Source organism: Excalfactoria chinensis, chromosome 1 (genome assembly GCF_039878825.1).
Source record: "Excalfactoria chinensis isolate bCotChi1 chromosome 1, bCotChi1.hap2, whole genome shotgun sequence".
Lineage (NCBI taxonomy): Eukaryota > Metazoa > Chordata > Aves > Galliformes > Phasianidae > Excalfactoria > Excalfactoria chinensis.
Window position 1 is genome coordinate 131,804,918 of NC_092825.1, and position 21,799 is coordinate 131,826,716.

The 21,799-nt window shown below is 44.0% G+C and overlaps 1 protein-coding gene across 5 annotated transcripts in view; it reads left to right on the forward strand.

The window, feature by feature from the left end:
• Window positions 1-21,799, forward strand: part of ARHGEF7 (Rho guanine nucleotide exchange factor 7) — a 135,975-nt gene that overhangs the window by 12,468 nt on the left and 101,708 nt on the right. For 2 of the 5 annotated variants that reach the window (XM_072343619.1, XM_072343626.1), the window contains exon 1: window positions 19,514-19,896. In XM_072343619.1, the coding sequence (XP_072199720.1) occupies window positions 19,732-19,896 (165 nt within the window). In that variant the 5' untranslated portion in view covers window positions 19,514-19,731. Of the gene's footprint in view, window positions 1-7,884; window positions 8,004-19,513; window positions 19,897-21,799 lie in introns of those variants that run through there. The other 3 variants (XM_072343636.1, XM_072343652.1, XM_072343685.1) reach the window with 2 other exon arrangements.

Sequence of the window (21,799 nt, forward strand, 5' to 3'; positions counted from 1 at the left end):
GCTTTTTCCCCTTGTATTGCTGTTGGCTGGTTCCCGTGGTCCACATTGAACCTATTGGCAGTTTTGAATTCCTGTCTGAACAGATTCACTGTGTGGGCACTCTTCTTCCCTACATTCGGTGTTCTTTTGTTTGGCTACCACTACTGTTGATCAGCTACCACTACCCTTATCCACTCTTGAGGCAGGCAAAGAGAAAGTCAGCTATTTTTAAGTGCTTATTCTGGCTGGGGATTTCCCCTCAGACCCAGCTGCTCCGTATGCGTGTCAAGGCACCTCATGGGTTTTAAAACATCCAAAGTTGGATGTTGCCGTGCTCCACGTCACAATGTCTTAATCTGTTTGTAGAACAAGCGTGTAAAGGTTTTGATGGTGCCAAAATGAAGAAGGAAGTTCTTGAAGACATGGCAAAGACAACAGCAGGAATACAGTGTTTAGAGTTGCTGCCTTACTTCTCTGTCTCAGCCTTGACCAAAGAATAAAATCTCACTTTCTCACTTTTAACGCCTGTTCAGCCTTCCATTTTCTCTAAAATTCTAGGAAAATAAAAAGTTATATATATGTAATATAGATATATATATAAATTATATATATATTAAAAATATAATATTATATATATGGATGTGCACTACTGGTGGTAGTTTTAAAGATTCTTGAATAAAACTGTTGAGATGTCTGACCTCAGAAGTTAAGGTTACATGTGTACCATGTGTATTTAAACCTTAGTTTGGAATATGAATGCTTTCCAAAGCATATAAAGCTTGATATATACATATAATAAAGTGTATTTGAACTTTTCAGTTTGGGGAAAAAGCTTTACAAACTACAATGAACTCAGATATTCACTGTGGAATTTCAAGGATAACTGGGGATCAGGTCTACAGCAGAGCTGCTGAAGGCAGGTTGAGGTGGCAGACAGAGCACTACGTGACCAGCACTCTGGTGACTGTGCACTATGCTAGAATCTCAAATTAATGGGATGTCTTCTGGAAATAAGAGCCAGGAAGGGAAATCCTACTTATTATTTGGGTCTAACTTTCTGTTTCTCGCCTCTATCCACCTGCCTGGACTGTTCTGACCAAACATGAGAGAGCTCTGACAGGGCAAGACTTGCATAAGGTGTTCCGTTATTCTAGTTTGATCCAGCAGTCTAGGTTTGGGACATATTTGGCTATTTCCAAGAAATGCTAGATCTGTGGTGGTGGTGTTTGTTTTTACTGCCAGGCAATTTAGCTGAAAGTAATTCAGTTTTTCCCCTGTATCTTATACTATGGGAAGGAACTCGTAATAGAACAAATAGTCAGGAGTTCATATGATATGATGCCTTAGCATTTTTTGTTGCAATTGTGATGTAATTCTTACACGATGTGTGTGGTAATTTGTACAGGTGAGGTATTGCAGGGAATGTGAATAGGAAGCTATCACTTCGGTCTATGTATCTATAACAACAGCAAGTTAAGAACTGGATCAGAGTGCTCTGACTCACCAGTGGTGAAGATCAGCTTGTGATGGCAGTAATGATTTCTGTTCCCAGCTGTCCATTCCACCCCGTGACATGCCCTTTACAAGCCCCAGTTGCAGAGGTGGCTCAGCTGTTCATGTAGCAGCTGCTGTAGTTTGGCAATTTGTATCTAAGAATATTAAGGTAATGCAAAGTAGTTTTTGACTTACTGTAAAACATTGGGCTGTCAACAGTAGTTCTTTACCAGCTGTTCTCTAACTAAGATATAATTGCACCAGAACCAAAAATCTCTGGGGAAAAGGGAACAGAACTTCAATCAATAACCCCAAAGATCTGAGATATTGGATGGGAGAAGTTATGCTGTGCACTGTGCTGTGAAACTCAGGAACATTTTCATTTGTTAGGAATAGATGCCCTAGACTTAAGCCAGCTTCAGATTCATATGGAGCACATCCAAGATAACTCATCTCTGATCATGAATCAGAACTCTTAGAGTGGGAGTTGGATCCAGATCAAGATTAAGTTTGGATATTGGTTGGGTGAATTTAGGTAGGTACACATTCAGTGTACAAAAGATTCAGTGACAACAGTCAGTGGAGCCTTATGGCTCACTTTGCATCATTTTAGGGTTATATCCTCTTCTTTCATTGACCATACCTTAAGTAAAGCTTAATAAATCACATTCATCTACTTATTTCTGGAAGTATTAACAACTCTGTGCCTCTTTCCTTTCTTGGTCAAAGATCCTCTTTCCTATCTGCTGGTAGTACTTCTTGACTCTCTTAGGGATGCAACTGTCAGAGCCATCATGCACTCTTCTAGGTATCTCATGAATGTTAGTGGCTTAAATAGTTTTTGCTCTACACAACAGACAACTTAGAGTGTTGAGCCAAACTATCACCTCTCTGAGGCTATAGGCAGTAGAAGGGCAACTTGCATCATTTGGAGTCTCTCAAACAAAAATTGTCAAGCGTCTCATTGGATCAGTAAGATTTTCTAAGAGTGTGGAATGGCTTGCTCTGTTTTCTGTCTCTCATCTGCATGAAATGGCATTGTGTGTTATCTTATTGATCATTCAGATGTACCTTTTCCTCCTGTAGTCTCTTTAAGAGCACAGCTGTTGCCTTGGTCTCAGTTATAGTGAATCCTTTGTGGTTCACTACATCCCTTGGTGACTTCATCTGCCACGAGGCTGCCTGTATATCCAGAGCACCTTCAATTTTCTTCCAATATTCCCAGTGTTTTAGTACTAGAAGAATTCCCCTTAGGTCTGAAATGTACCCCTGTGGTGACCATCACGTTTCTCCTTCCTCCCAATATTATATTTTCCAGTGTCTTTCAACAGCTTGTCTTTTAAACACTATTCTTTACAAGTGCATCTGAGATTAAATGGGAACATTGTTCGGAGATAAAAGGGCTACTGGTAGAACAGATGTCACTTGCGGGACCACATATCCCCTTCCCCCTGGCAACAGACAGAAGTTCTGGCTAACTTGTGAGTGGGCATCATGCCCTCTCAACAGATGGTCAGAAGTGCAGGGAGCCAAATACCCATCTATGGGCATGAAATATGTTTAAGAGGGTCGCGTCTAGACACAAATGTTGAACCAGCTTTGGAGGCTGAGCTTCTGCACCCACAGTCAATCTAAATGAAAGGACGTGCTTTTTTAAAGAAGGAACATTCTACGTTAACATATGGCTGCTTTGGTGTTTGGAGCTGCTGATGGGAGATCAAGAAGTAAGCAGCGAAGCTGGGTTTCTCAAAGTTAGTTCAAGGAAACAGAGAAATCTGCAGTACAGCTGCTCAGATCAACATATGGAGCCTTAGAACTCAATTTCACGTTTGTTTTCATAGAAAACTGAACTTGTTTTCTGATGGCTTTCACTTTGTCATATTTACCAACAACTTTAAAAACCAGAACAGTTTTTATTGTCATAAATCCATCTCAGAAAATACAGAAGTTACCACATGGATTAATAGAACAGTTTTGACTTGTGGCTTTTTATTACACTTGTAATCATGCAGAAGAACCTGAGTAGTTTTTAGCAAGTTTTTAGAAGAAAGTCTGTCACGTGCTACTCTAGCTGAGCAAGGAAATGTGTATTGGAAGAAGGATACACAACTAGGTCAAGATTTTTGCCTTAATTTTTTTTACAGTTGAAAATGCTTACTAACATGCAGCCTGTACTTCATTCACTGTCTGCCTTTGCTCTTACCTTAGCCATCTCGACTTAAAAAAATCAAGCAGGTTTAAATCAGTTGCGTGGTGTGCTCGATAAAGCCATGGCACATTGTGACTTACTGTTTACTGACTAATATTTGGAAATTGATGGAGATTTATATGCATCAAAGAAACTCATCTGCAGAATTTGTTTTTGCATATTTGTAATGGAGCAGCTGGCTTCATCTTTGAAGGAGGAAAGAGATAAGAGTTCATGAATTGAAAGTGAGACAGTATTTTCATGTGAGATGAGAAATAGAAAGAATTGGCTTGTTCATTGCTGTGCCCTGAGAAGGGTGGCACAGCTGGATCGCATACTGGTATAAAAAAGGGGCAACAGTCAGTCTTCACCCTGCACCACTTGTACATTGGGACAGCTTTGGAAAGACTGCCTTTCTTGAGGAAAAGGAGAAGTCAACCTCTAGGTATTTCGTGCTCTGGGAGAAACACTACTCACATGCAGCTCTAATTTGGAAGAGTATGCCTTTCCCTCTGGTGACCTGGCTAGAGATTATTGGGATGTTTCATTTACAACTAGTAATGAACAGGTATATAGTTTATTTTCTTCATTCACTACCAGGCCCATTTTGACAGGCTGAAAAGTCACGTATCACATTGTCATTCACTTATACTTTTTGGATCCAACATCATTCAGCTTCACACAGCTACACTGTGATTTCTGAGTATTATGAATTCTGGCATTTTTTAGAGTAGCCAAAATAATTTCTGGTTTTTATAACTTCATTTTGGATGGATGTGTTGTGTGACTTCATGTATATGCTTCTATAGTTGATGGAGGTTATGAAGTCAGTCAGTAAGTGAGACAGCAGCATGCATTTGGCATCCACATTAGTTCATACAGGTGTGGTTTTTTTTTTCAGCTTTTCCTACTCTGTACCAGTACACAGTGCCCCGTGAACTCAATTCCAGCTTCCTGATATTTACCAGCCTGTTTTCCATTCTCTTTTGGCCCAAATTTCTGTGGCCCTAAACATTACTATGCTAAAATACTAACTGACACAAAGACTCATGAGCAATGTGGTTTACTTTGTAAAAGTATTTTATTTGCATACTGAACTTCACAGCTGTGCTGAATTATGGTGCTTGGTCCAGCAGTGTTTTCAGGCTCCTTATTTTTCTAACATGCAGAAGGGGTAAAGAATGGGGACACAGGAGAGAAATGTGTGTGTGAATGATATGAAAATGCCTAATCGAGTACCTACTCAAGGTAGGTGGAAGGCAAAGGTTCTCCCAGCAGGCCTGGCATGGGCTTTACTTATTTTGCAAGAAGGGAAGTAATTTCAAGTAATTTCATTAATTTCATCCTTGTTTATAGGCACAAGTTAAATACTGTCCCAATTATTACATTAATTCATACTTTTACAGAAAAAAAATAAATCAGATTGCAATTCTTACTAAAGGAACATCATCAGATGGAATCTCTGTGCAGTGGTTCTTGGTAAAGGAGCACGCATCACAAGCTGCTGATCCAGTTGCATGCTGAGAACACAAGACATACATCAACCCCCTTAGGAGTGTCTTAGCCACTGGGCTGTAGGGCAGGGAGAGGACAAAGGTTTTTATCTTTGGTGTTGAGGCTGAGTCACTGTGTGGCATGGGGAGCTTGAGGAGGCTGAAGGGCTAAATCTTCAGCTCTTGGGCAGACTGGAAGATGAAAGCTTTTAAAATGTGTGGCTTTAGATTTACCTGCGTTCTGCACAGAAAATAAAATGATCACCATTAAGTCTGAATACGCGTCTTGCACAGGATCTTGCCTGCTACCCATACTTAGAGGCTTCTAGCTTATCAAATTATCCAGTAGTCATTTGGTAAGTAAATGTGTCATGTCAATGAATGATTACTAATTGAACTTGCTTATGCATTTTGCCATGGTTAATTCTACACACTTACTACAGAACTGCTGGGTGAATTAGGAGATTATTGGTGTGGTTAATTTTTATGCCACGTATGATGCATAATTTGGAACTTTGCTTTCTCATCTGTAGAGAGAACTGTTGGGACGCAGGGTGAATTGAGAGAGCTAGTGGACACCACCTCCTCATCACAGAATCACAGAATTGTAGGGGTTGGAAGGGACCTCTAGAGATCATCGAGTCCAACCCCCCTGCCAAAGCAGGCTCCCTACACCACGTCGCACAGGTAGGCGTCCAGGCGGGTCTTGAATATCTCCAGAGAAGGAGACTCCACCACCTCCCTGGCAGCCTGTTCCAGTGCTCCGTCACCCTCACCATAAAGAAGTTCTTGCTCACATTCGTGTGGAACTTCCTATGCTGAAGTTTCAGCCCATTTCCCCTAGTCCTGTCCCCACGCACTACTGAAAAGAGACCAGCCTCGCCACTATGGCCCCCACACCTCATGTGTTTTGATACTGAGCTGTTCCTCAGGTTAGGCAGCTACAGACTTGCTGACCTTCCTGGTTTGACTGTGATGTTCCATGTTTTCCCAAAAACTTCAGTTCTTCCTTAATAACCTGCTTTCTTTTAAATAAAAAGAAAGCTTCCAACCCTAGATATTGAAAGGAATTGCCTGGGAATGTTACAAAGAACGTGGGAAGAACCCTGGATGGTAAATAAATGGAGCTAGGAATGAGTTAACGGAAAGCAGATCTGAAACTTTTTGCAGTGCAGTCCTCTCTGAGGAATTCATTTGGGATTTGTAAAGGCATGGTGGTATTATATATATGCAACAAAAGACCTCGTTTTGCTATGGCTGGTTGTTATCAGTGCTTACTGGGAGGATGACTGAATGGGTAAACCATGTGGGTGGCAAAGTTATCCCATAAAGATTTGGAGCTCACGTTCCTTGGCACCACAGCCACTTTTTCTTGATCTTTTCAGGTATGCACTTGCAGACCTTCTGCTGTCACTTTGGTCATTTTCTCTTAATTTTCTCCTAATTTGATATAGTTCTGTTTTGTTAATCATGTCACGTTAGGATGTTTTTTGTTTGCAGAACCTCATGTTTCCTTGGCAAACTCAACTTCTAAATTACTGGCTTTACAAACCAATCTCAGCTTTCATTAGAGATAAAGTATCTACTCATTTCAGTTTGTAAGAAAATGCTTGAAAATATGACTGGAGCACACTCTAGAGGCTTAAAAACTCAATGGCAGATAAATAACTCTGAATTTATTCGTATTTCAGACCTCACGATTTCAAAGCCAATCTCATGATTTATTTATTTGTTAAGTTTGATTCATTTCTGAAGAAGATTTGAAGCAAGACTATTGAATAATACGGATTTTCTTATCTGCTGTTCCTTGGAAGAACTGTCTTTTATTACTCTTTATCTGCTGACAAGGAGTTGAGTGTTATATCATTCTGATTGCTAAGTCTTATAATCTAGGTCAGAGATGGATTAAACTCTGCCAGTGCAGAGAGGTGCTGCTATTATTTCCAGACTGCTTTGGAGGTTTGTAATATTTATCTCTGGGAGGTTTTAAGAAAGCATCTTGTCCTGAAAAGAACAAATACTACATTTCATACATATATTTGGAGGGCTAAAACACATGTATATGTGGATTCAGAAAACCCTGAACAAGTTTATCGATGCCATAAGGTTGTATAAAATTTAGTACGCCACTTAAGAAGGGTCACTACTCTAAACTGAGGCTATATGTTCTGTGCTGTTTTACATCTTGTTGTCTGGTCTTGGAGCTTGCATGGAGAAATGGGAACACAAGCTTGTTATACAGCTTCAGTTATATGTTGCTTCAGGTTGTTTGACCATGGGTCTATTCATCATCACCTTGCAAATAATGTTTATCTGTACAATATTGCCCATAAAATGAGGAGCTTTTCAAGTGTAGCAAAGCATGAGTGACTTCTGACACTTTAGGATAACGCTTTGCAGTAGGCTCATGTTACCCTCTTGAAGCATCACTGCAGACAGGGCTAAATGTCTGCCTGAGTGACTAGGACAGCTGAGTGTTGTTACTGTATCCGAGCAGCAGTTTGTAAAATCATTCATGCTTTATTCAAAGCTGTCAAATAGGCAGCTATCAACACTGTCACATTTTTGTTATTATTTGCAGGTATTTGTTAAGCATACATATTGCCTGCTTGGATCCTGCTGATCATATATTATCGTATGCCGACGCCCCAGAGTCTCAGAGATGAAGGCATCTGAGTCTGGGTGTGGAGTTCACATTAGTCACAAGATCTTTCTTTTTTTAAACTCCAGTTGCTGTCTGTTCCCACTTCTTTGGCTGGTCCCTGCTTCACAATACAGAAGAGTCATCCTCTGGTCCTAATTCCTGCGTCAATTACACTGCCTTCTGGAGCACCGCGGGGCAGAATAAGGTACCACCTTACACATTTACATTCAGGTTATAATAATAGTGCAGTGAAAAGCTGTGATTGTAGTTACTGAGCCCTGAGAGAAACCACACAGCTGGAAGTCAGGGATAAAGGGTCAAAAAAACCCATCAATGATAAAAAATACTGATGAGGAGCAAAACCAAAAACACATATTCCTCTTACATGGAATACAGTGAGAACACACATGGGCCACAACAAGAATAAGATGGTTATCCAGGTGAGGGAAAGCCATGGTGACAAAAGGCAGTACATAAAGAAAAGTGGAAAGAAACAGAAGCAAATGTCATGCAAACCAAGTCAAAAAGGGAATGAAGATGTAAGACATCTAGGAGAGCTGCTATGTAGCACCTCAACTGTCAACTAAATAAGGGAAATCAACAGCTATACATAAAGCAGGACCATCTTAGGGAAGACACCATTCATTTTCGCTTCTTTCAGTGAGTTTGCTACAAGTCAATGGGCTTTTTGTTCGGTTGTTTGTTTTGTTTTTACAGAATGTTTGTACTAACATTAAGAAAATCTGGACTGTTTTTAGCTGCAATTACACACAAGCACGTGTAGTGTCAGCATGTGTGGACTGATGAAATCACACTGCCTGAGTAAAATGTGTATGTGTGCTGTGGTCTGAACTCTGCAGCACAAGCTGGAAGGAGGCTTTTACCTCTGGGAATGTGACAGGAAGCAGAAGCTGCTCTTGGCTCTGCCGTGTAATGAAGTTAGCTCCAATTCATCGAGCTCATCTTACTGGTGGAGGGAAGCACTGTGAAAGTAATTATTAAGAGACAGAGCTAAGAACATCACTGAGCTCAGCATACTAAGCTTTTGAGCCTTTGTGATTTTATTAGATGCATGAATGAAGTCACCTTTTTTAAATAGCTGAGAGGAAGGGAAAGAGACGAAGATGTGTGCTGCCTAAAGTCATGCTGCTAAAGAGGCCATGGAGCCACTTGCTCAGAACCAGCAGTTCATTTGGGGCTGCTATTTTCTGTATCCTGAAAGATGAGCTGAGAAATTTGGAATGTCCCATTCTGCTTTCTTTACCTGTAAATTCTCAAAGTAAGTCAGAACCCCTTTCATAAATGCAGCCTGTAGACCTGGAAAGTCATAAGCAATCCCCGTCGTTATTTCAGTCTTTCTGGTCATGAGTGACCAAAGAGAAAGTCTGGTTTATGTCTGCGTTTCAAGAACGGAAGCACAAGTGATTTGATAGTTAGACATTCTCCATAACACACTCATGGAGGATTCACTTGATAATTGTCTGCTGCCTCATCTGCTTGCTCAGTGCTGAGCAAAAAAATGCCTTCAGCTTATTTCTATGCAACTTTCCTAATGTCAAGGTGCTTACTGTGGAATTTCTTTAGCAAACACTGTCACAAAGAAAGGCTAGCCATTTTTTCCTAAAAACTCCTGATTACTGACCTTTCATTTACAGCTGTAACTCCAATTCACATCCTATCTGGGACCTTAATTTAGATCTGGAAGCATTTTTTTATCCTTGTGTTAGATATCTAGAAGTTTCTGTATGAAACCATTGCACTTGGAGGGCTATCGAAGTTCATGCAGCGCATCTTCCTGTTCCTAGGCAGGAACACGTAGAGATAGATCACTTCTGACAGATATTTGTCTCGTGTTTCCTTAAAGGTTGCAAACAATGCTATGATTACAGCATCGTGACAAAAAACCCCTGTAAAGACATTTCCCAGTGTTGAATCTGAATTTGCCTTGCTGCAATTTAAACCTGTTCCTTCTCATTTCACGCACCACAGACATGGAAAACACATTATTTCCGTCTGTTTTGCAATTGCCTTTTAATGTGTTTGAAGATCTCCTCCATCTTTTCACACAGGTTATACGTTTTCTGTATTTTACTCTTGCTTCTTCCACACATTCTCACATTCCCCTTACTGTTATCAGTAGCCTCATTAGCATGTGTGCCTCTTGCTGTTCTTCGTGTTATTTTTGCATCAAATGCCTGCAGTTAGAAGCTTCACAGGGAATTACTTCTGGATAGTGAGTCATCAAAACTTGTTATATTTTAGTAGGGTTATTCTAAATAAAGATATCCAAAGTCAATACATCGATAATTTTTGCTAAGTCACTGAAATGTAAATATTTGATTTGAATACTGGTTTCAGTATTCATATAAATACTCATTTCACTTTTCAGCTCTGCAATGTAAAAACACCCTCTGCCTAAAAATCAGGTGTGGATCACTCCTGTTTGCCTCTGGTTTCAGGATGACAGGTCAGATGATTTTCATGGAGGTGCCATTCATTCCAGCGAAACAGCTTTTGGCAGCATGGCTATATCCATATTTATATGCATGTGCACATCTATATCTATGCCTACACCTACATCTATATCTATCATACACATCTTTATGTCTATGTCTGTATCATTATCCATATTATCACCTATGTCATCATCTGTATCTCTAAATCTTGTCTCTCAGAAAGATTTAGCTTTATATTAGCTAGAAGACTGGCTACAGGTGGGTGCCAAGTTTGGGTGCTAGCCTCCTCTAGCAGGTAGCTCTTGTTGTGTGATGGGGCTCTCTTCCAAGCCCAGCTCACAGCAGTGAAGTCTTCACGCTCCCTACCAGGCAGAACTCAGCCATTTCACCTCATTCCTGAGCAAAGCTGTGGAATAACTGAGGTTGGAAGGGATCTCAAGACCCCTCTAGCCCCTCAAGGCCCCTGCTCAAAGCCAAGCTACCTGCAGCTAGGTCAGGGCTTTTTCCAGTTCAATTCTGAATAACATCCAGGATGTTATGTATTCACCTCTTTCTTCTGGGTCAACCACCCCAGCGCTAAGCTGCTCTTCTGCACCATTTTACTTCTCGTGTCCTCTGCTGCTGCTCCTTGCAGCAGCACGTGTCCTTTTCCCCTCATATTTACTCTGGGTACCTCCGAGAAGCATTTGGTCCATCTTCTTTGCAGCCCCCCATCATGTTAGTGGATGCCATGAGCTGATGCTTCCATACCCTGCTCCTTTCCAGGCTGACTTTGCCAGCTTTCTCAGCCTCTCCTTTTATTTCATGGGCTCTAGCCCCTCATCCATCCTTGTGGTCCCGTGCTGGAAGGATTCCAGTTTGCTGAAAAGTCTCCTCTTGTTCTGGGAGGTCAGGACAGGATGCAGGGCTTCAGACATGGCACCACAATTGGGAGCCATCCCTTTCCCTGCCTTGCTGGCTGCACTCCAGCACCAAGCACACAAGGCAGCAGGGCATTAATGTGGCAGAGGTGAAGTTTCTCTACTAGACTTAACAGCTTTATTTTTCTCCTTTTGCTTCAGGCTGATTCTGTAAGTTTTCTTCAGAAGAAGTAATATTTCTTCACTACCCACCATGCATGCGGCTTTATTTAGGGTTCAACATCAGTGCAAGGACCTTTCTCCATAGTCCTTTTTTATTCCTTTCTGCTACTAGTACTTCATGCTTCCCACATCTTCAAACAAATAGGAACCAAAAGCCATGCTGGAAATCGATCTGTCTGCAGGCTTGCATCATCTGGATCCTTTAAAGGAATATCTCTATCCTTTTCTTCCGTAAGATGTATCAATGTTATTAAGCAAATATTCATTCATCTCATCACCATGTTAAAACCCCCCTGCTGGGAAGCGGAGCCTTTGTCGCATTGTGGTTGGCAAACTCCTCGACGCTTTATTTTGGGAGCTCAGCTGGCTGCTGCAGAGGGACAGTTTCCGTTCTGTCTGAGCACATCCTGTGCTGGTTAAATACCTCAATCATGAACATATGTTACAGGAAATGCAGTTGTAGCACATAGTTCTTGTTTTTTTATTATTTTATTCTTAGACTGATGACTAAAGGGCAGTGTCAAAGTTCATGGGCTAAAAGACCAGAGTTCTCGACAGCCATGTTTTTATTTTAGGTTCTTTAGCTTGAAAAGGGATTCTTATTGGTTTTAAATGCCTGTTTAGAGCTGTAATGTACAGTAAACAATTAAATACCTTTGTTGAAGCTAAATTAGCTTATGAGGGACAGATCCTAGTGTTTACAAACCCAATAAAAGAGCATGATTTGAATAGAAAAGTTGAATTCTTTCAAAGCTTTTTTGCTTAAGTTCTTCTGAGTTGTTTTTTCCACTGTTTGGGAAAGGAAGCTGCATTATATCCAGCTTTGTAGTCCTGCAGGCACGAGATGCCATCACTTCTTTCTCACTTATTAGTAGTTTATTTTGCTGTGAAATACAAACATGTACATTTCAGATAGAGCCGTACCGTTTAATAAACACAGCCCCGAAAACATACTTTAAAATAAAGCAAATAATCTGCCTCATACTTTGCAAATTAAAGCATTCAAACAGAGTCTTAAGCAAAAATGCCCGGAGCCCAAACTTTTATCTTCTTATTGTATGGATCAGTAGCTCTTCCTCAAACAGTCCTGCTGTGTCTTTTTGAGGAGTTAGGGCCTCTTCCAGGCAAATAAGACTTTGTCACACAATATTTAATTATGTTTAATTACGGCTATAGAACATCTGCTCTTATCGTTGTTTAGGCAAAGATCCTGTGTTAGCTAGTAGGGACTGAATAAAAACTGTAAGGCTGGACTGTAGCTACTATGAAGCCAAACACGCAATTAGATGTTTCTGTGTGATGGTTATAGGGTACTGAATACTTGGTCCCTAATTCTTACCAGTTAAGCCTTTGATAGCTGTGGTAGTAGCTGGAAGAACATAAAGATCTTAAGTAACTGCAGAACTCACTGCTTTATTATTTCCATTTATTTTTTATGTATGCAAACTTTTTAGCTCTGTCCCAATCACAGCTTTGCATTTGTTGAATATATCGCTTGTTACGGCTTCCATATAAAAAACAAACTTCGTTTAGATCAATATTTAAAATCCTGTGAGATTCAGAACCATTTTCCCTGGACATGAATTATTTCTTCATGCATTAAAATCAAGAAGAGAGAGCGAGGAAGAAAAATCCCTATAAAATTCCCCCTGGAGAACTTATAAATTGGGGGGGGGGGGGAAAAGAAGTTTGTATTCTACATAGAGAAGGAAGAAGCCTGGAAAACATGTGACCTTCTTGTGTCAGTGCTCCTCCAGTTGTTTTGCAGTTCCTCCATAACCAGTTGGATCCGTTCTCTACACGTGCAATGGTGCGTGGTGGTTTATGATCCATCTTCTGCAGCAAAAGAGAAACATCCTTTCAGGAAGGATACAGACTCCAAAGGATGCTCCATTGCTGGAGCTGGTAAATGGCCCAATTGCACTTTTAAGGAAATAGCAGCAGTGGATGGTGTCTCCAGGTTTCCATTTGTTATTTCAGAAAGTTACTAATGGCCGGAAACAGCGACACTCGCCTTTTTCTCTTGAAATATTTCGAGACAGAAGATGTTTAAGAGACTTATTTTTAAGCTGGTTTGAGCAAACGGAGTGCAGCTGTAGAGGTGTGAGAGTGGCTGATGGCATTGTTTTCCTAGCTGGTTTAGAAGACAAGCCAAGCTTTAAGCTAAACTTCTGCGCAGCTTCAGTGTCAAGAACAAGTTGGAATTGGTGCCAGGGACCGCATCCATGAAAGATCTGCTTTCTCCTGGCTCAGCCTCATCTGTTTTGTGTTGGCTGAGTTGTCTGAGCTTGAAATCTCAGGTGGAACATTAGTGGTGGAAGTCTGTCTGTCCCCTTGGTGTGCATTCTTGCTATACAGATTTATATGATCTACATAACCTAGGAAGTCGCACCAAAGAAAACATGATGGTTATTTAGCTTATTATCCAGTTTGATGGAAGGGATAATTGTTGTCAGTAGAAATTGCAGGCAGAAGTTACTACAGATGAAACTGATCTGCAGTGAAAAGATAATATGTAATGTCATACTCTAAAACATTACTTTTCCTTTCCTTTGCACTGAAAAGTAGGAGAACAGTCAGATTCGGAGTGGCTTTTGAATGTTTTGTCAGTCCTTTCTCATGTGAAACTTAGAGCTCATTTGTGAGAATGTGCTTGAGAATGTGCTTCAGTGTTTGACTCCCTATCAACTGATTCAATAATCCTGTTTTGAAGAAGTACTTGACCAGTAGATACAAAAGTATGTGCTGGAATGTAACGGCGTTACGATAACCATTCCTGCTCCAGACAGTTGTATGGGTTTGGATGGAACAAAATTATGAGAAAAAAAAAATAAATATATATATATATATATATATATATGGGTTTGAATTGCAAGCAATACACTCAATTTCAACCTTATTTATTTTATTTTTTAATGCTTCCCCCACCCCACCCCCCTTTTTTTCCCCATACTTTGTCCCATTTCCTGGTATATATTTGCAAGGTTAAATAGCTAGATCAAGTTATTTTGGTGGTGTTACTTCTCCACAGCAGCATGAAGCTGTGACATTCAATCCACAGCAAGCAGTGGAGCCAAATAGCGTTTGAGGATCTCAGCGTACATTATTTATGTCAGACATCAAAGCGGGAGGCTCACATTTAGGTCTCACCTCACTCTTATGATTAAATTTAAAGGCAGTGGCAACGCTGTTGTGAGTTGTTGTGAGTTGCACATCAACTGTAAATTGTTTACAAAACATATCTGAATGTTAAACCACCTGAGATCGCTGCGGCGTGATTAGATGGTGAATGTAATTTACGTGCTGAACAGCAGAGAAGTTCTTCCTTGTACTAACAAGCATGCATTAAACCTGGCTCTTGCTGGCTTCCTTCCCTTAATATCCTTTGCTTCTGAAGTTATTGTTTGATACACTTCCCCATCCCAAATGAGCGCAGGTAGTGCTGATTTAGCGCTATTTAGTGTTGATGTACTAGTTGCACATGTTTCTTCCGACCGCCGTACGTGGTCAGAAGCTTTTCCTTTCTGAACTGAACAATTATAGGCTTGTTTTGCTGTTAAACTGAATATGCAAATAATTATGAGGAAAATAGGCAGCGCTCCCAGTAAAGCCTCCGGTTTCCAAGTTTCATCCAATTAGTACAGAAGGAAGCTTTCTCACACAGCTTTTATCATGGCCTGTTTCACTGATCAGCTCTGCAAGCAGAGACGGGACTGAACACTCCTCAGATCAGAAAGCAAATACACAGCCAATCCATTGCAGTAATCACTGATTAATGTGATGTACACTTATAAATACCGCCACGTCCAGTCATCACAGGTAATATGTTGGAAATAAAAAGAGATCTTCAGTGCTTTGGAAGTGCCCTACAAAATCCAAGCCAAACAATGAAAAGCTTATTTTGCTTAATTTAAAAAGAGATTTTATCTTCCCTACACCATTTCCCTTTTGTAGCTGTATCTGATAAGGAGATGGAATATGCCTGCTGGAAACTAGCTGTGTGATGCTGAAGCAATGATTGCAGTGCTGTCTTTCAAAATATACTTGACATAAATGCAGAAACTCCATGGGGAGCTTAGGAAATATCAACAGAGAGAAAGGAGAAAGAAACATCAGGCAGTCCTCAGCCCAGGGTCCTTATGTTTTATGACCTAGATACCGTGCTTAAAAGCAAGAATATCCCATTGCTTTGTTAGAAGAGTGGGATTTATCACAAGGCTGCTCATTAACAGAGGCCTGGCCTATGCTGACAAGGGTCATTTTCATGTTGGACTCTGAGATTCTGCAGGAGAAACTAAGGGGAGTCTAACCCAAAAGATGCTAAATGACAGCAGCATGAAACCACTAGAATTCTGTAAAATCCAGCTTGATAGGGATTCTCTCCTTTCTCCTCTCCAAGCAGCTGTGGTGCGACTCAGAGTGTATACATTGGCTTTTATGTGTTTCCACATCATCAGGATTCAAGGCCTCTGGAAGATCCTGTTTGCTAAGCTGCTTGTCGTCTGGCTGCCAGTTCATCAGAGCATACTTTGCAGAGTTACTTGGCTAAAATGAAAAGCGCTGAGAACGGCAGTGGCTGCACACAGGACTACAAAAGCTAAGGAAAAATGTACAATTTATTGAGCGCTGGGAGCTCACGGAGAGAAAGGCAAAGTGCTGAGCCCAATAGCCATCTCCATAGCCCGTCTCCAGCAGGTGACTGCAGTTGTAATCTGCAAAAAAGGTGGCCTTCCACTCTCCTCTTGATGCCAGATAACAGCATCAGGGCGAACCCTTTAATCTGGGTGGGTGAAACTTCATTAAACCAAGTAGGTAGATCTTCAGCAAGAATTCTGCAGGAATGGTTCGTTTTCCATGAGGTTTCTTTCAAAAGGAGCACTTGGGGAACTTGATGCTGCTGGCTGAGAGTGACAGGAGCAAGACTGAGGTGAAACAGCAGCGATACGGCAACCTACAGCCTAAATGGATATGATATAAATATGTGATCACGAGGGCTGAAAGGGTACAGATGCTGACTGTAAGGCAAGTGGTGACTTTTATTGACTGTAACGTTTATTGACCGCAACATATATCGGCAGATCATTAAATGGCCTCTATCACCTTGGTGCTTCAGTCCCAACTGCATGCAAAATACACATCGTCAACAGATCATACTGTGGGACTAAAAATAAAAACCCCATAAACTCACGTGGTATGTTGCAAAAATAACCCAGGGAGCACTTACAAGCCTGGTGAAGCCGACAGCTGCTCACACTGAGCTGTGCTGCGTGGGGCCAGCAGCACAAACCCTGCACCCAAAAACAGTTGAGAAGGACTGGCAGAGGGTAACGCTTGCACTGCCAGATAGAGATGGTGATTTGCCACGCAAACCTGGGCTGATCCAGGTTTATGGCTGTGTCAGACGTTCCCAGTGTGTTGAGGACTCACACAGTTGTAAATCAGGATCCCTTCCAAACCACTCCAGCTGTTCAACCCCACCAAATGAACTGGTTTCACCTTCTTTCTCTCTACCTCTTGTTTGCACTGCACTCAGTGTGGAAGGGTTACCACATTATGAACAAGCATAAGCTGGCAGAGGTCTGTGGCAAGCTTCCATAAAACTGAAAAGCATTTGTAGAAAGGGTCCCTACGAAAGACACTCAAGGGCCACCATGTGTAGCTTCTGGCCCAGAGGTGCTATAGCTCAGAGATTTTCTTTCATTAACCCAGTTTGCTGAGTGAATTCTCCATGTGGTGCTGAACGAATGTCATTAGCATTCCCTCTGTGAGGAGGAGGGCTTTGAGTGTGGTTCGGACTGTTTGACTTGCACAGAACACTGCCCACCATGATGAATGCGTGGCCCAGTCTGATTCTGGTAGGGACAGGGCTGGGTGAGCCCAATGCCTGCTGCAGCCGAGTCATGGATCTGTTTGAACCTCTCACCATATTCCCTTCTAAAAACAGCTGGGCTACTTTCCCCACTGTTTCTTAACAGCACTGAAGGATTTTACAGACAGAAGGATTTTTTTTTCCCCCTTGAATTGTAGCATTAATGTAATCAGAATCTGCTTATATGCACTTATTTTTGTGATAGCGTTGTCCTTAAGCTGTCTACCTGTGACATTTACTCACAGTGGTCCTATCTCCTCCTCCAGGCTTTGTTTTGCCAGATGGAATGAGCCAAGCTCTCAGATCACTGCCACGCTTCTAAGGACTCTGTTCCAGTGTGATTTCCTGAGCACAGCTGTCCAAGTCTCTACGCTGCAGTCTAAATGAGATTTTGCCAATGACTCTGCAAAACACTTGCCCTTACTCTGCCCCAATTCCCCATCAGGAATATCTTAGAATCCTCTTCTTGTGGACGGTCACATCAGTGCTCTGTAATCAGTGTTTGCAGACAGAGTTTTAGGGCTTGTTCCTTATTGTTGTCACAGGCTCATCAGCTCGATGGAGCAGTGACAGCTGCTCCTGGCCAAGATCTGCCCCTGCAGCTCACAGGATGCAGACTGTGTTGGGACCTGGAGGCACTGCCAACTTCCCTGCCCCCAGCACCTCCACCAGGGGAACCACCGATTCACTGCCACCCAGACTAGGGCATTATTGAGGTTCTTACTGCATCCCATGCTAACAGAACACGGGGTAAATTGTAGTAAATACACACTAAAAACAATCTGAAAACCTCGAATCCTGTTTAGTTGGAACTCAGGACCTCTTCGATCATTTGTAGCAGTGTTGATTCCTAGCCATCCTGTTCTCATTCTTCATTTCTTTCCCGGTCTTCATTAAGTGTGAATAAAATACTTCCAAAATGCCAATCAAAATAGATTTCTTTCTGCAGAGGGAGCCCCACGTGACTGTTGTCCTTTTCCATTCTTCCTTCCCCGGCTCTACCCTTCATCTGCCACACGTGATGTAGACCAGGCGAGGACCGTGCTTCTATATTCATCTCTGCCTCAAGCAGAATGCTCATTATTGGTTTCTGGGAGAATAAAGAACACAGCGGATCAATGCCATTATCCCAAGCTGCACTTAGAAGACAAAGCTGGTGCAGCTGTTGCACTGATGGTCTCAGGAGTACAGAAGCAGGGCTCCATTTGGGGCTGTGGCAGACCTGCCAGAGGTCTCTGAGGGCACTTCCATCCAAAGAACACAGCTGGGGTAAAAGTGACAAATGCTGCAAGGATATAACACTGCCGGTTGCCTTCATTGCCCTACAAAATGAAGCAGACGTTAACAGAACTTTCGAAAGTGATCTGACCCAGTGACAGCATTTCTGCTCTGGCACGGCTCTAATAGCATCTGCAGTGAGGCAGTGTGGCACTGAGGGACGTGGTCAGCAGACACCGGGGGGTGGGTTGAGGTTGGGCTCGTGGTCTTTTCTGACTTCAACAATTCAATGATTCTGTGAAATTGTAGCTGGAGGAGGTTTGAGTGTTTAGGAGGAGAGCACCCGCTATCCCTGGACTATCTCTGGCTGGCTGGCTGTAAGCCGTGGTGCCCCATCCTTGGAGGGGCTCAAAGCCAGGTTGGTTGGGGCCCTGGGCAGCTGAACACAGGGCTTGGAATGAATCAGCTTGGAATGAAGTGATCTTTAAGGACTCTTCCAACACGAGCCATCCTCCGATTCCACCATCTATGTGTTTGATGTGAAGTATTGCTTTGTGGGGATGAGACATTTTCTCAGTAGGATGTAAACTTTCATAGGGCAAACCTCCTGTGAGAGATACCTGCTGCATAGGAGCTCTGGTTTCCGTTCAGACCAATGTTCAACCAGCCTCCTCTCCATTGAACTCCCAACCCTGGTTTGGCAAAGGGAGAAGTGTGCATCTATCTAGAGTACCTCCTCACTGCTCGAGAGGCTGGCGGACGAGGCAGTAACAGCCATAAGAGCCCCATCCAACCTGGCCTTGGATCCCTCCAGGGATGGAGCGCACACATCCTCTGTGAGCAACCCGTTCCAGCGCCTCACCGCGCTCACACTAACGGATCGATCCCCAGCACCCTCCCGCTTCAGCCCGCTGCCCCCGTGCCGCACAGGCCCCGCCGCAAGCAGCCTGCGGAGCCGGGCGGCACCGCGAGCGCTCCGCACCCGCGGAAGCTCCGCTCCGCTCGGGCCGCCGGGGGGCAGCCGCCGCCCGGTCCGGCTCCGCGGGCGCGGGAGGGGTATAGGGGGGGGCTCCGCGGGCGCGCAAGCCCCGTGCCGTCACGGGGCGGGGAGGAGGCGGCTCTGCGGCTGCATGTGTGTGTGTGTGTATGTGTGAGTGTGTGTGTGGCGGGGCGTCGTCATCCGCATTCACATGGGGGAGGCGGGGGCCTCGGCCTGAAACCCCCGCCCGGGGAGGGGAGACAGCGATCCCATAAAACCGCCCCCCCCACCCCCCACCCCCCTCCCCTCCAACCCAGCTTCGCGCGGCCATGACTTCGGCCGAGCAGACCGTTACGTGGCTGATCGCCCTGGGCGTGCTGGAGTCGCCCAAGAAGAGCATCGCCGACCCCGAGGGCTTCCTGCAGTCCTCCCTGAAGGACGGCGTGGTGCTGTGCCGCCTGCTCGAGCGCCTGCTGCCGGGATCCATCGAGAAAGTGAGTCGGGGGGAGCGGGCTTTGTCAGGCCGGGGGCGGCGGCATGGCGCGGGGGGCACGGCGGCGGCGGCCTCCGCCTTGGGGACACCGGAGATTCGGTGCCGAGTTCCTCCGGGAGAGGATGGAAGCGGCGGGAGGGAACAAAAAGCGCTCCCTTAGCCCCGTGCCCGCCCCTAACATTCAATTGAATTTCCTTGTGCCGCTGTGTAATGCGGGCTGTTGTCCTGCTTGCTTGCTTTTCTTTATTTTGGCTTTCTGGGGGCCTCCGTGTGCTGGCACACCTCATGGAGCCAACTTTCCCCATCTTGCTGGTGACTATTGAAGGTCACCTGGCAGGTGGCTGTGGTCACCTGCCGTGTGTCTTTCTTGAGCCTCGGAGTTGGAAACCTTTGAGCTGTGTAGGGTGCTGGGTTAGGAGCAGGGTCCTCAATTCCCCACAGGTTGTGGTTGTCACCGCTTTGTGCTGTTGTCCACCCTGCTCTGTTTGGTGACTTGGTGCTGTCCTCGTGGACTGCAAGCAAATGGGGGATGTGGAAATGACCCCGGAGCCCACAGGTGTTGTGGAAATGACACAGGAGTATGAGTAACAACGGGGACAGCGGGCTGGGACAGCCATGGCCTGGAGCGGGCTGCCCAAAGAGAATGTGGAGTCTCCTTCTCTGGAGTGACTCAGAACCCACCTGGATGTCCTGTGCCACCTCCCCTGGGGAACCTGCTTTAGCAGGGGTTGGACTCGATGATATTCAGAGGTCCCTCCTGACTCCTGTGGTTCTGTTATTGTGTGTGTGAGATGCAGCTGGAAATAATGCGTGTCCATTCCTTGGCACCAGTCGCACGGTGGGGTGCAGACCCTCCTCAGGAATAGTTTGTTGGTGCATCCTTCCATCTGCATGACAGCCGTGGTGGTTTCCCAGCCTGTCTCGCTGTGCCTCTGGTCTCCAGAGCCCCATGGAGCTGGGTGCTGAGCATTATGGCAACACAGGGCTGTCCATGCGCTCCTGGCAAGCCTGGGAGGTCCTGAGATGGAGTAGGGAACAGGTTCTGCTGCTGGCACACTGAAATAGAGATGAGTGATGGAAATAAGTACCAGGAAAGCGTTTCCCAACTTCACGTGCTTCTGTGTACGGTGCAGCTAGGAGTGGCTTTGATGTGAAGGAGAGGCGTGCTCTTGTTATTGTGGCAAAGGAGACAGTGCTTGTGATACTGGGGTCCCTTCCCAGTTCCAAACCTAAGGGGATGCTGTGCAGGAGCACAGCTTCCCTCGGGAGCTGTCAGTGGGCTGCTTTTATCCAATCTGCCATACAGGGATGAGCCAAATAGTGCAGGGTGGTGCAGAGGGTGGTGCTGGGCTGGGATGGCTGGCAGTGGGGAAGAAGGTCTTTCAGCCTGCCACCTACCCCAGCCAGCCTGTGTCCAGCCCTCTGTTAGAGCTTTGTATACTTACTAATTTCTTTGTTGTGTGAATGGACCTATATGTAGTTTTTGGCCTTTCTCACTGTGCTTTCTAGCCCAAAGGTGCCTTTGAAAGGCTCACAAACTCGTGTCCCAGTCCAACTTCGTGCACATGCTTTCTCTGTAGTTTCAGAGCTTACCCCACAGTGGTAGCTGGGAGCACGGAAGGAGCATGTCTGAGCTATTTGCATCATACTGTTCTCTTTATTTCTCCTTTACTTCCTGTAGTTTGCCAATAAAACACACAACATTTCTGTTTGTCCTGAAACTCTTGTCTGCCCATAGGAAGAGTAAAGCACCTGAAGGTCAGCTAGCAGGTTGTTCTTCAGTCGATGAAGCAAATTGGTGGGTTTGAGGGCTGGTGGGTGTTCCTCCTTGTAGATTACACTGTGTTTGTGTGCTGTCTTTGTGCAGAGTAACTCCTTGTCAGGGAGCACTGGCTGCGTTTGTT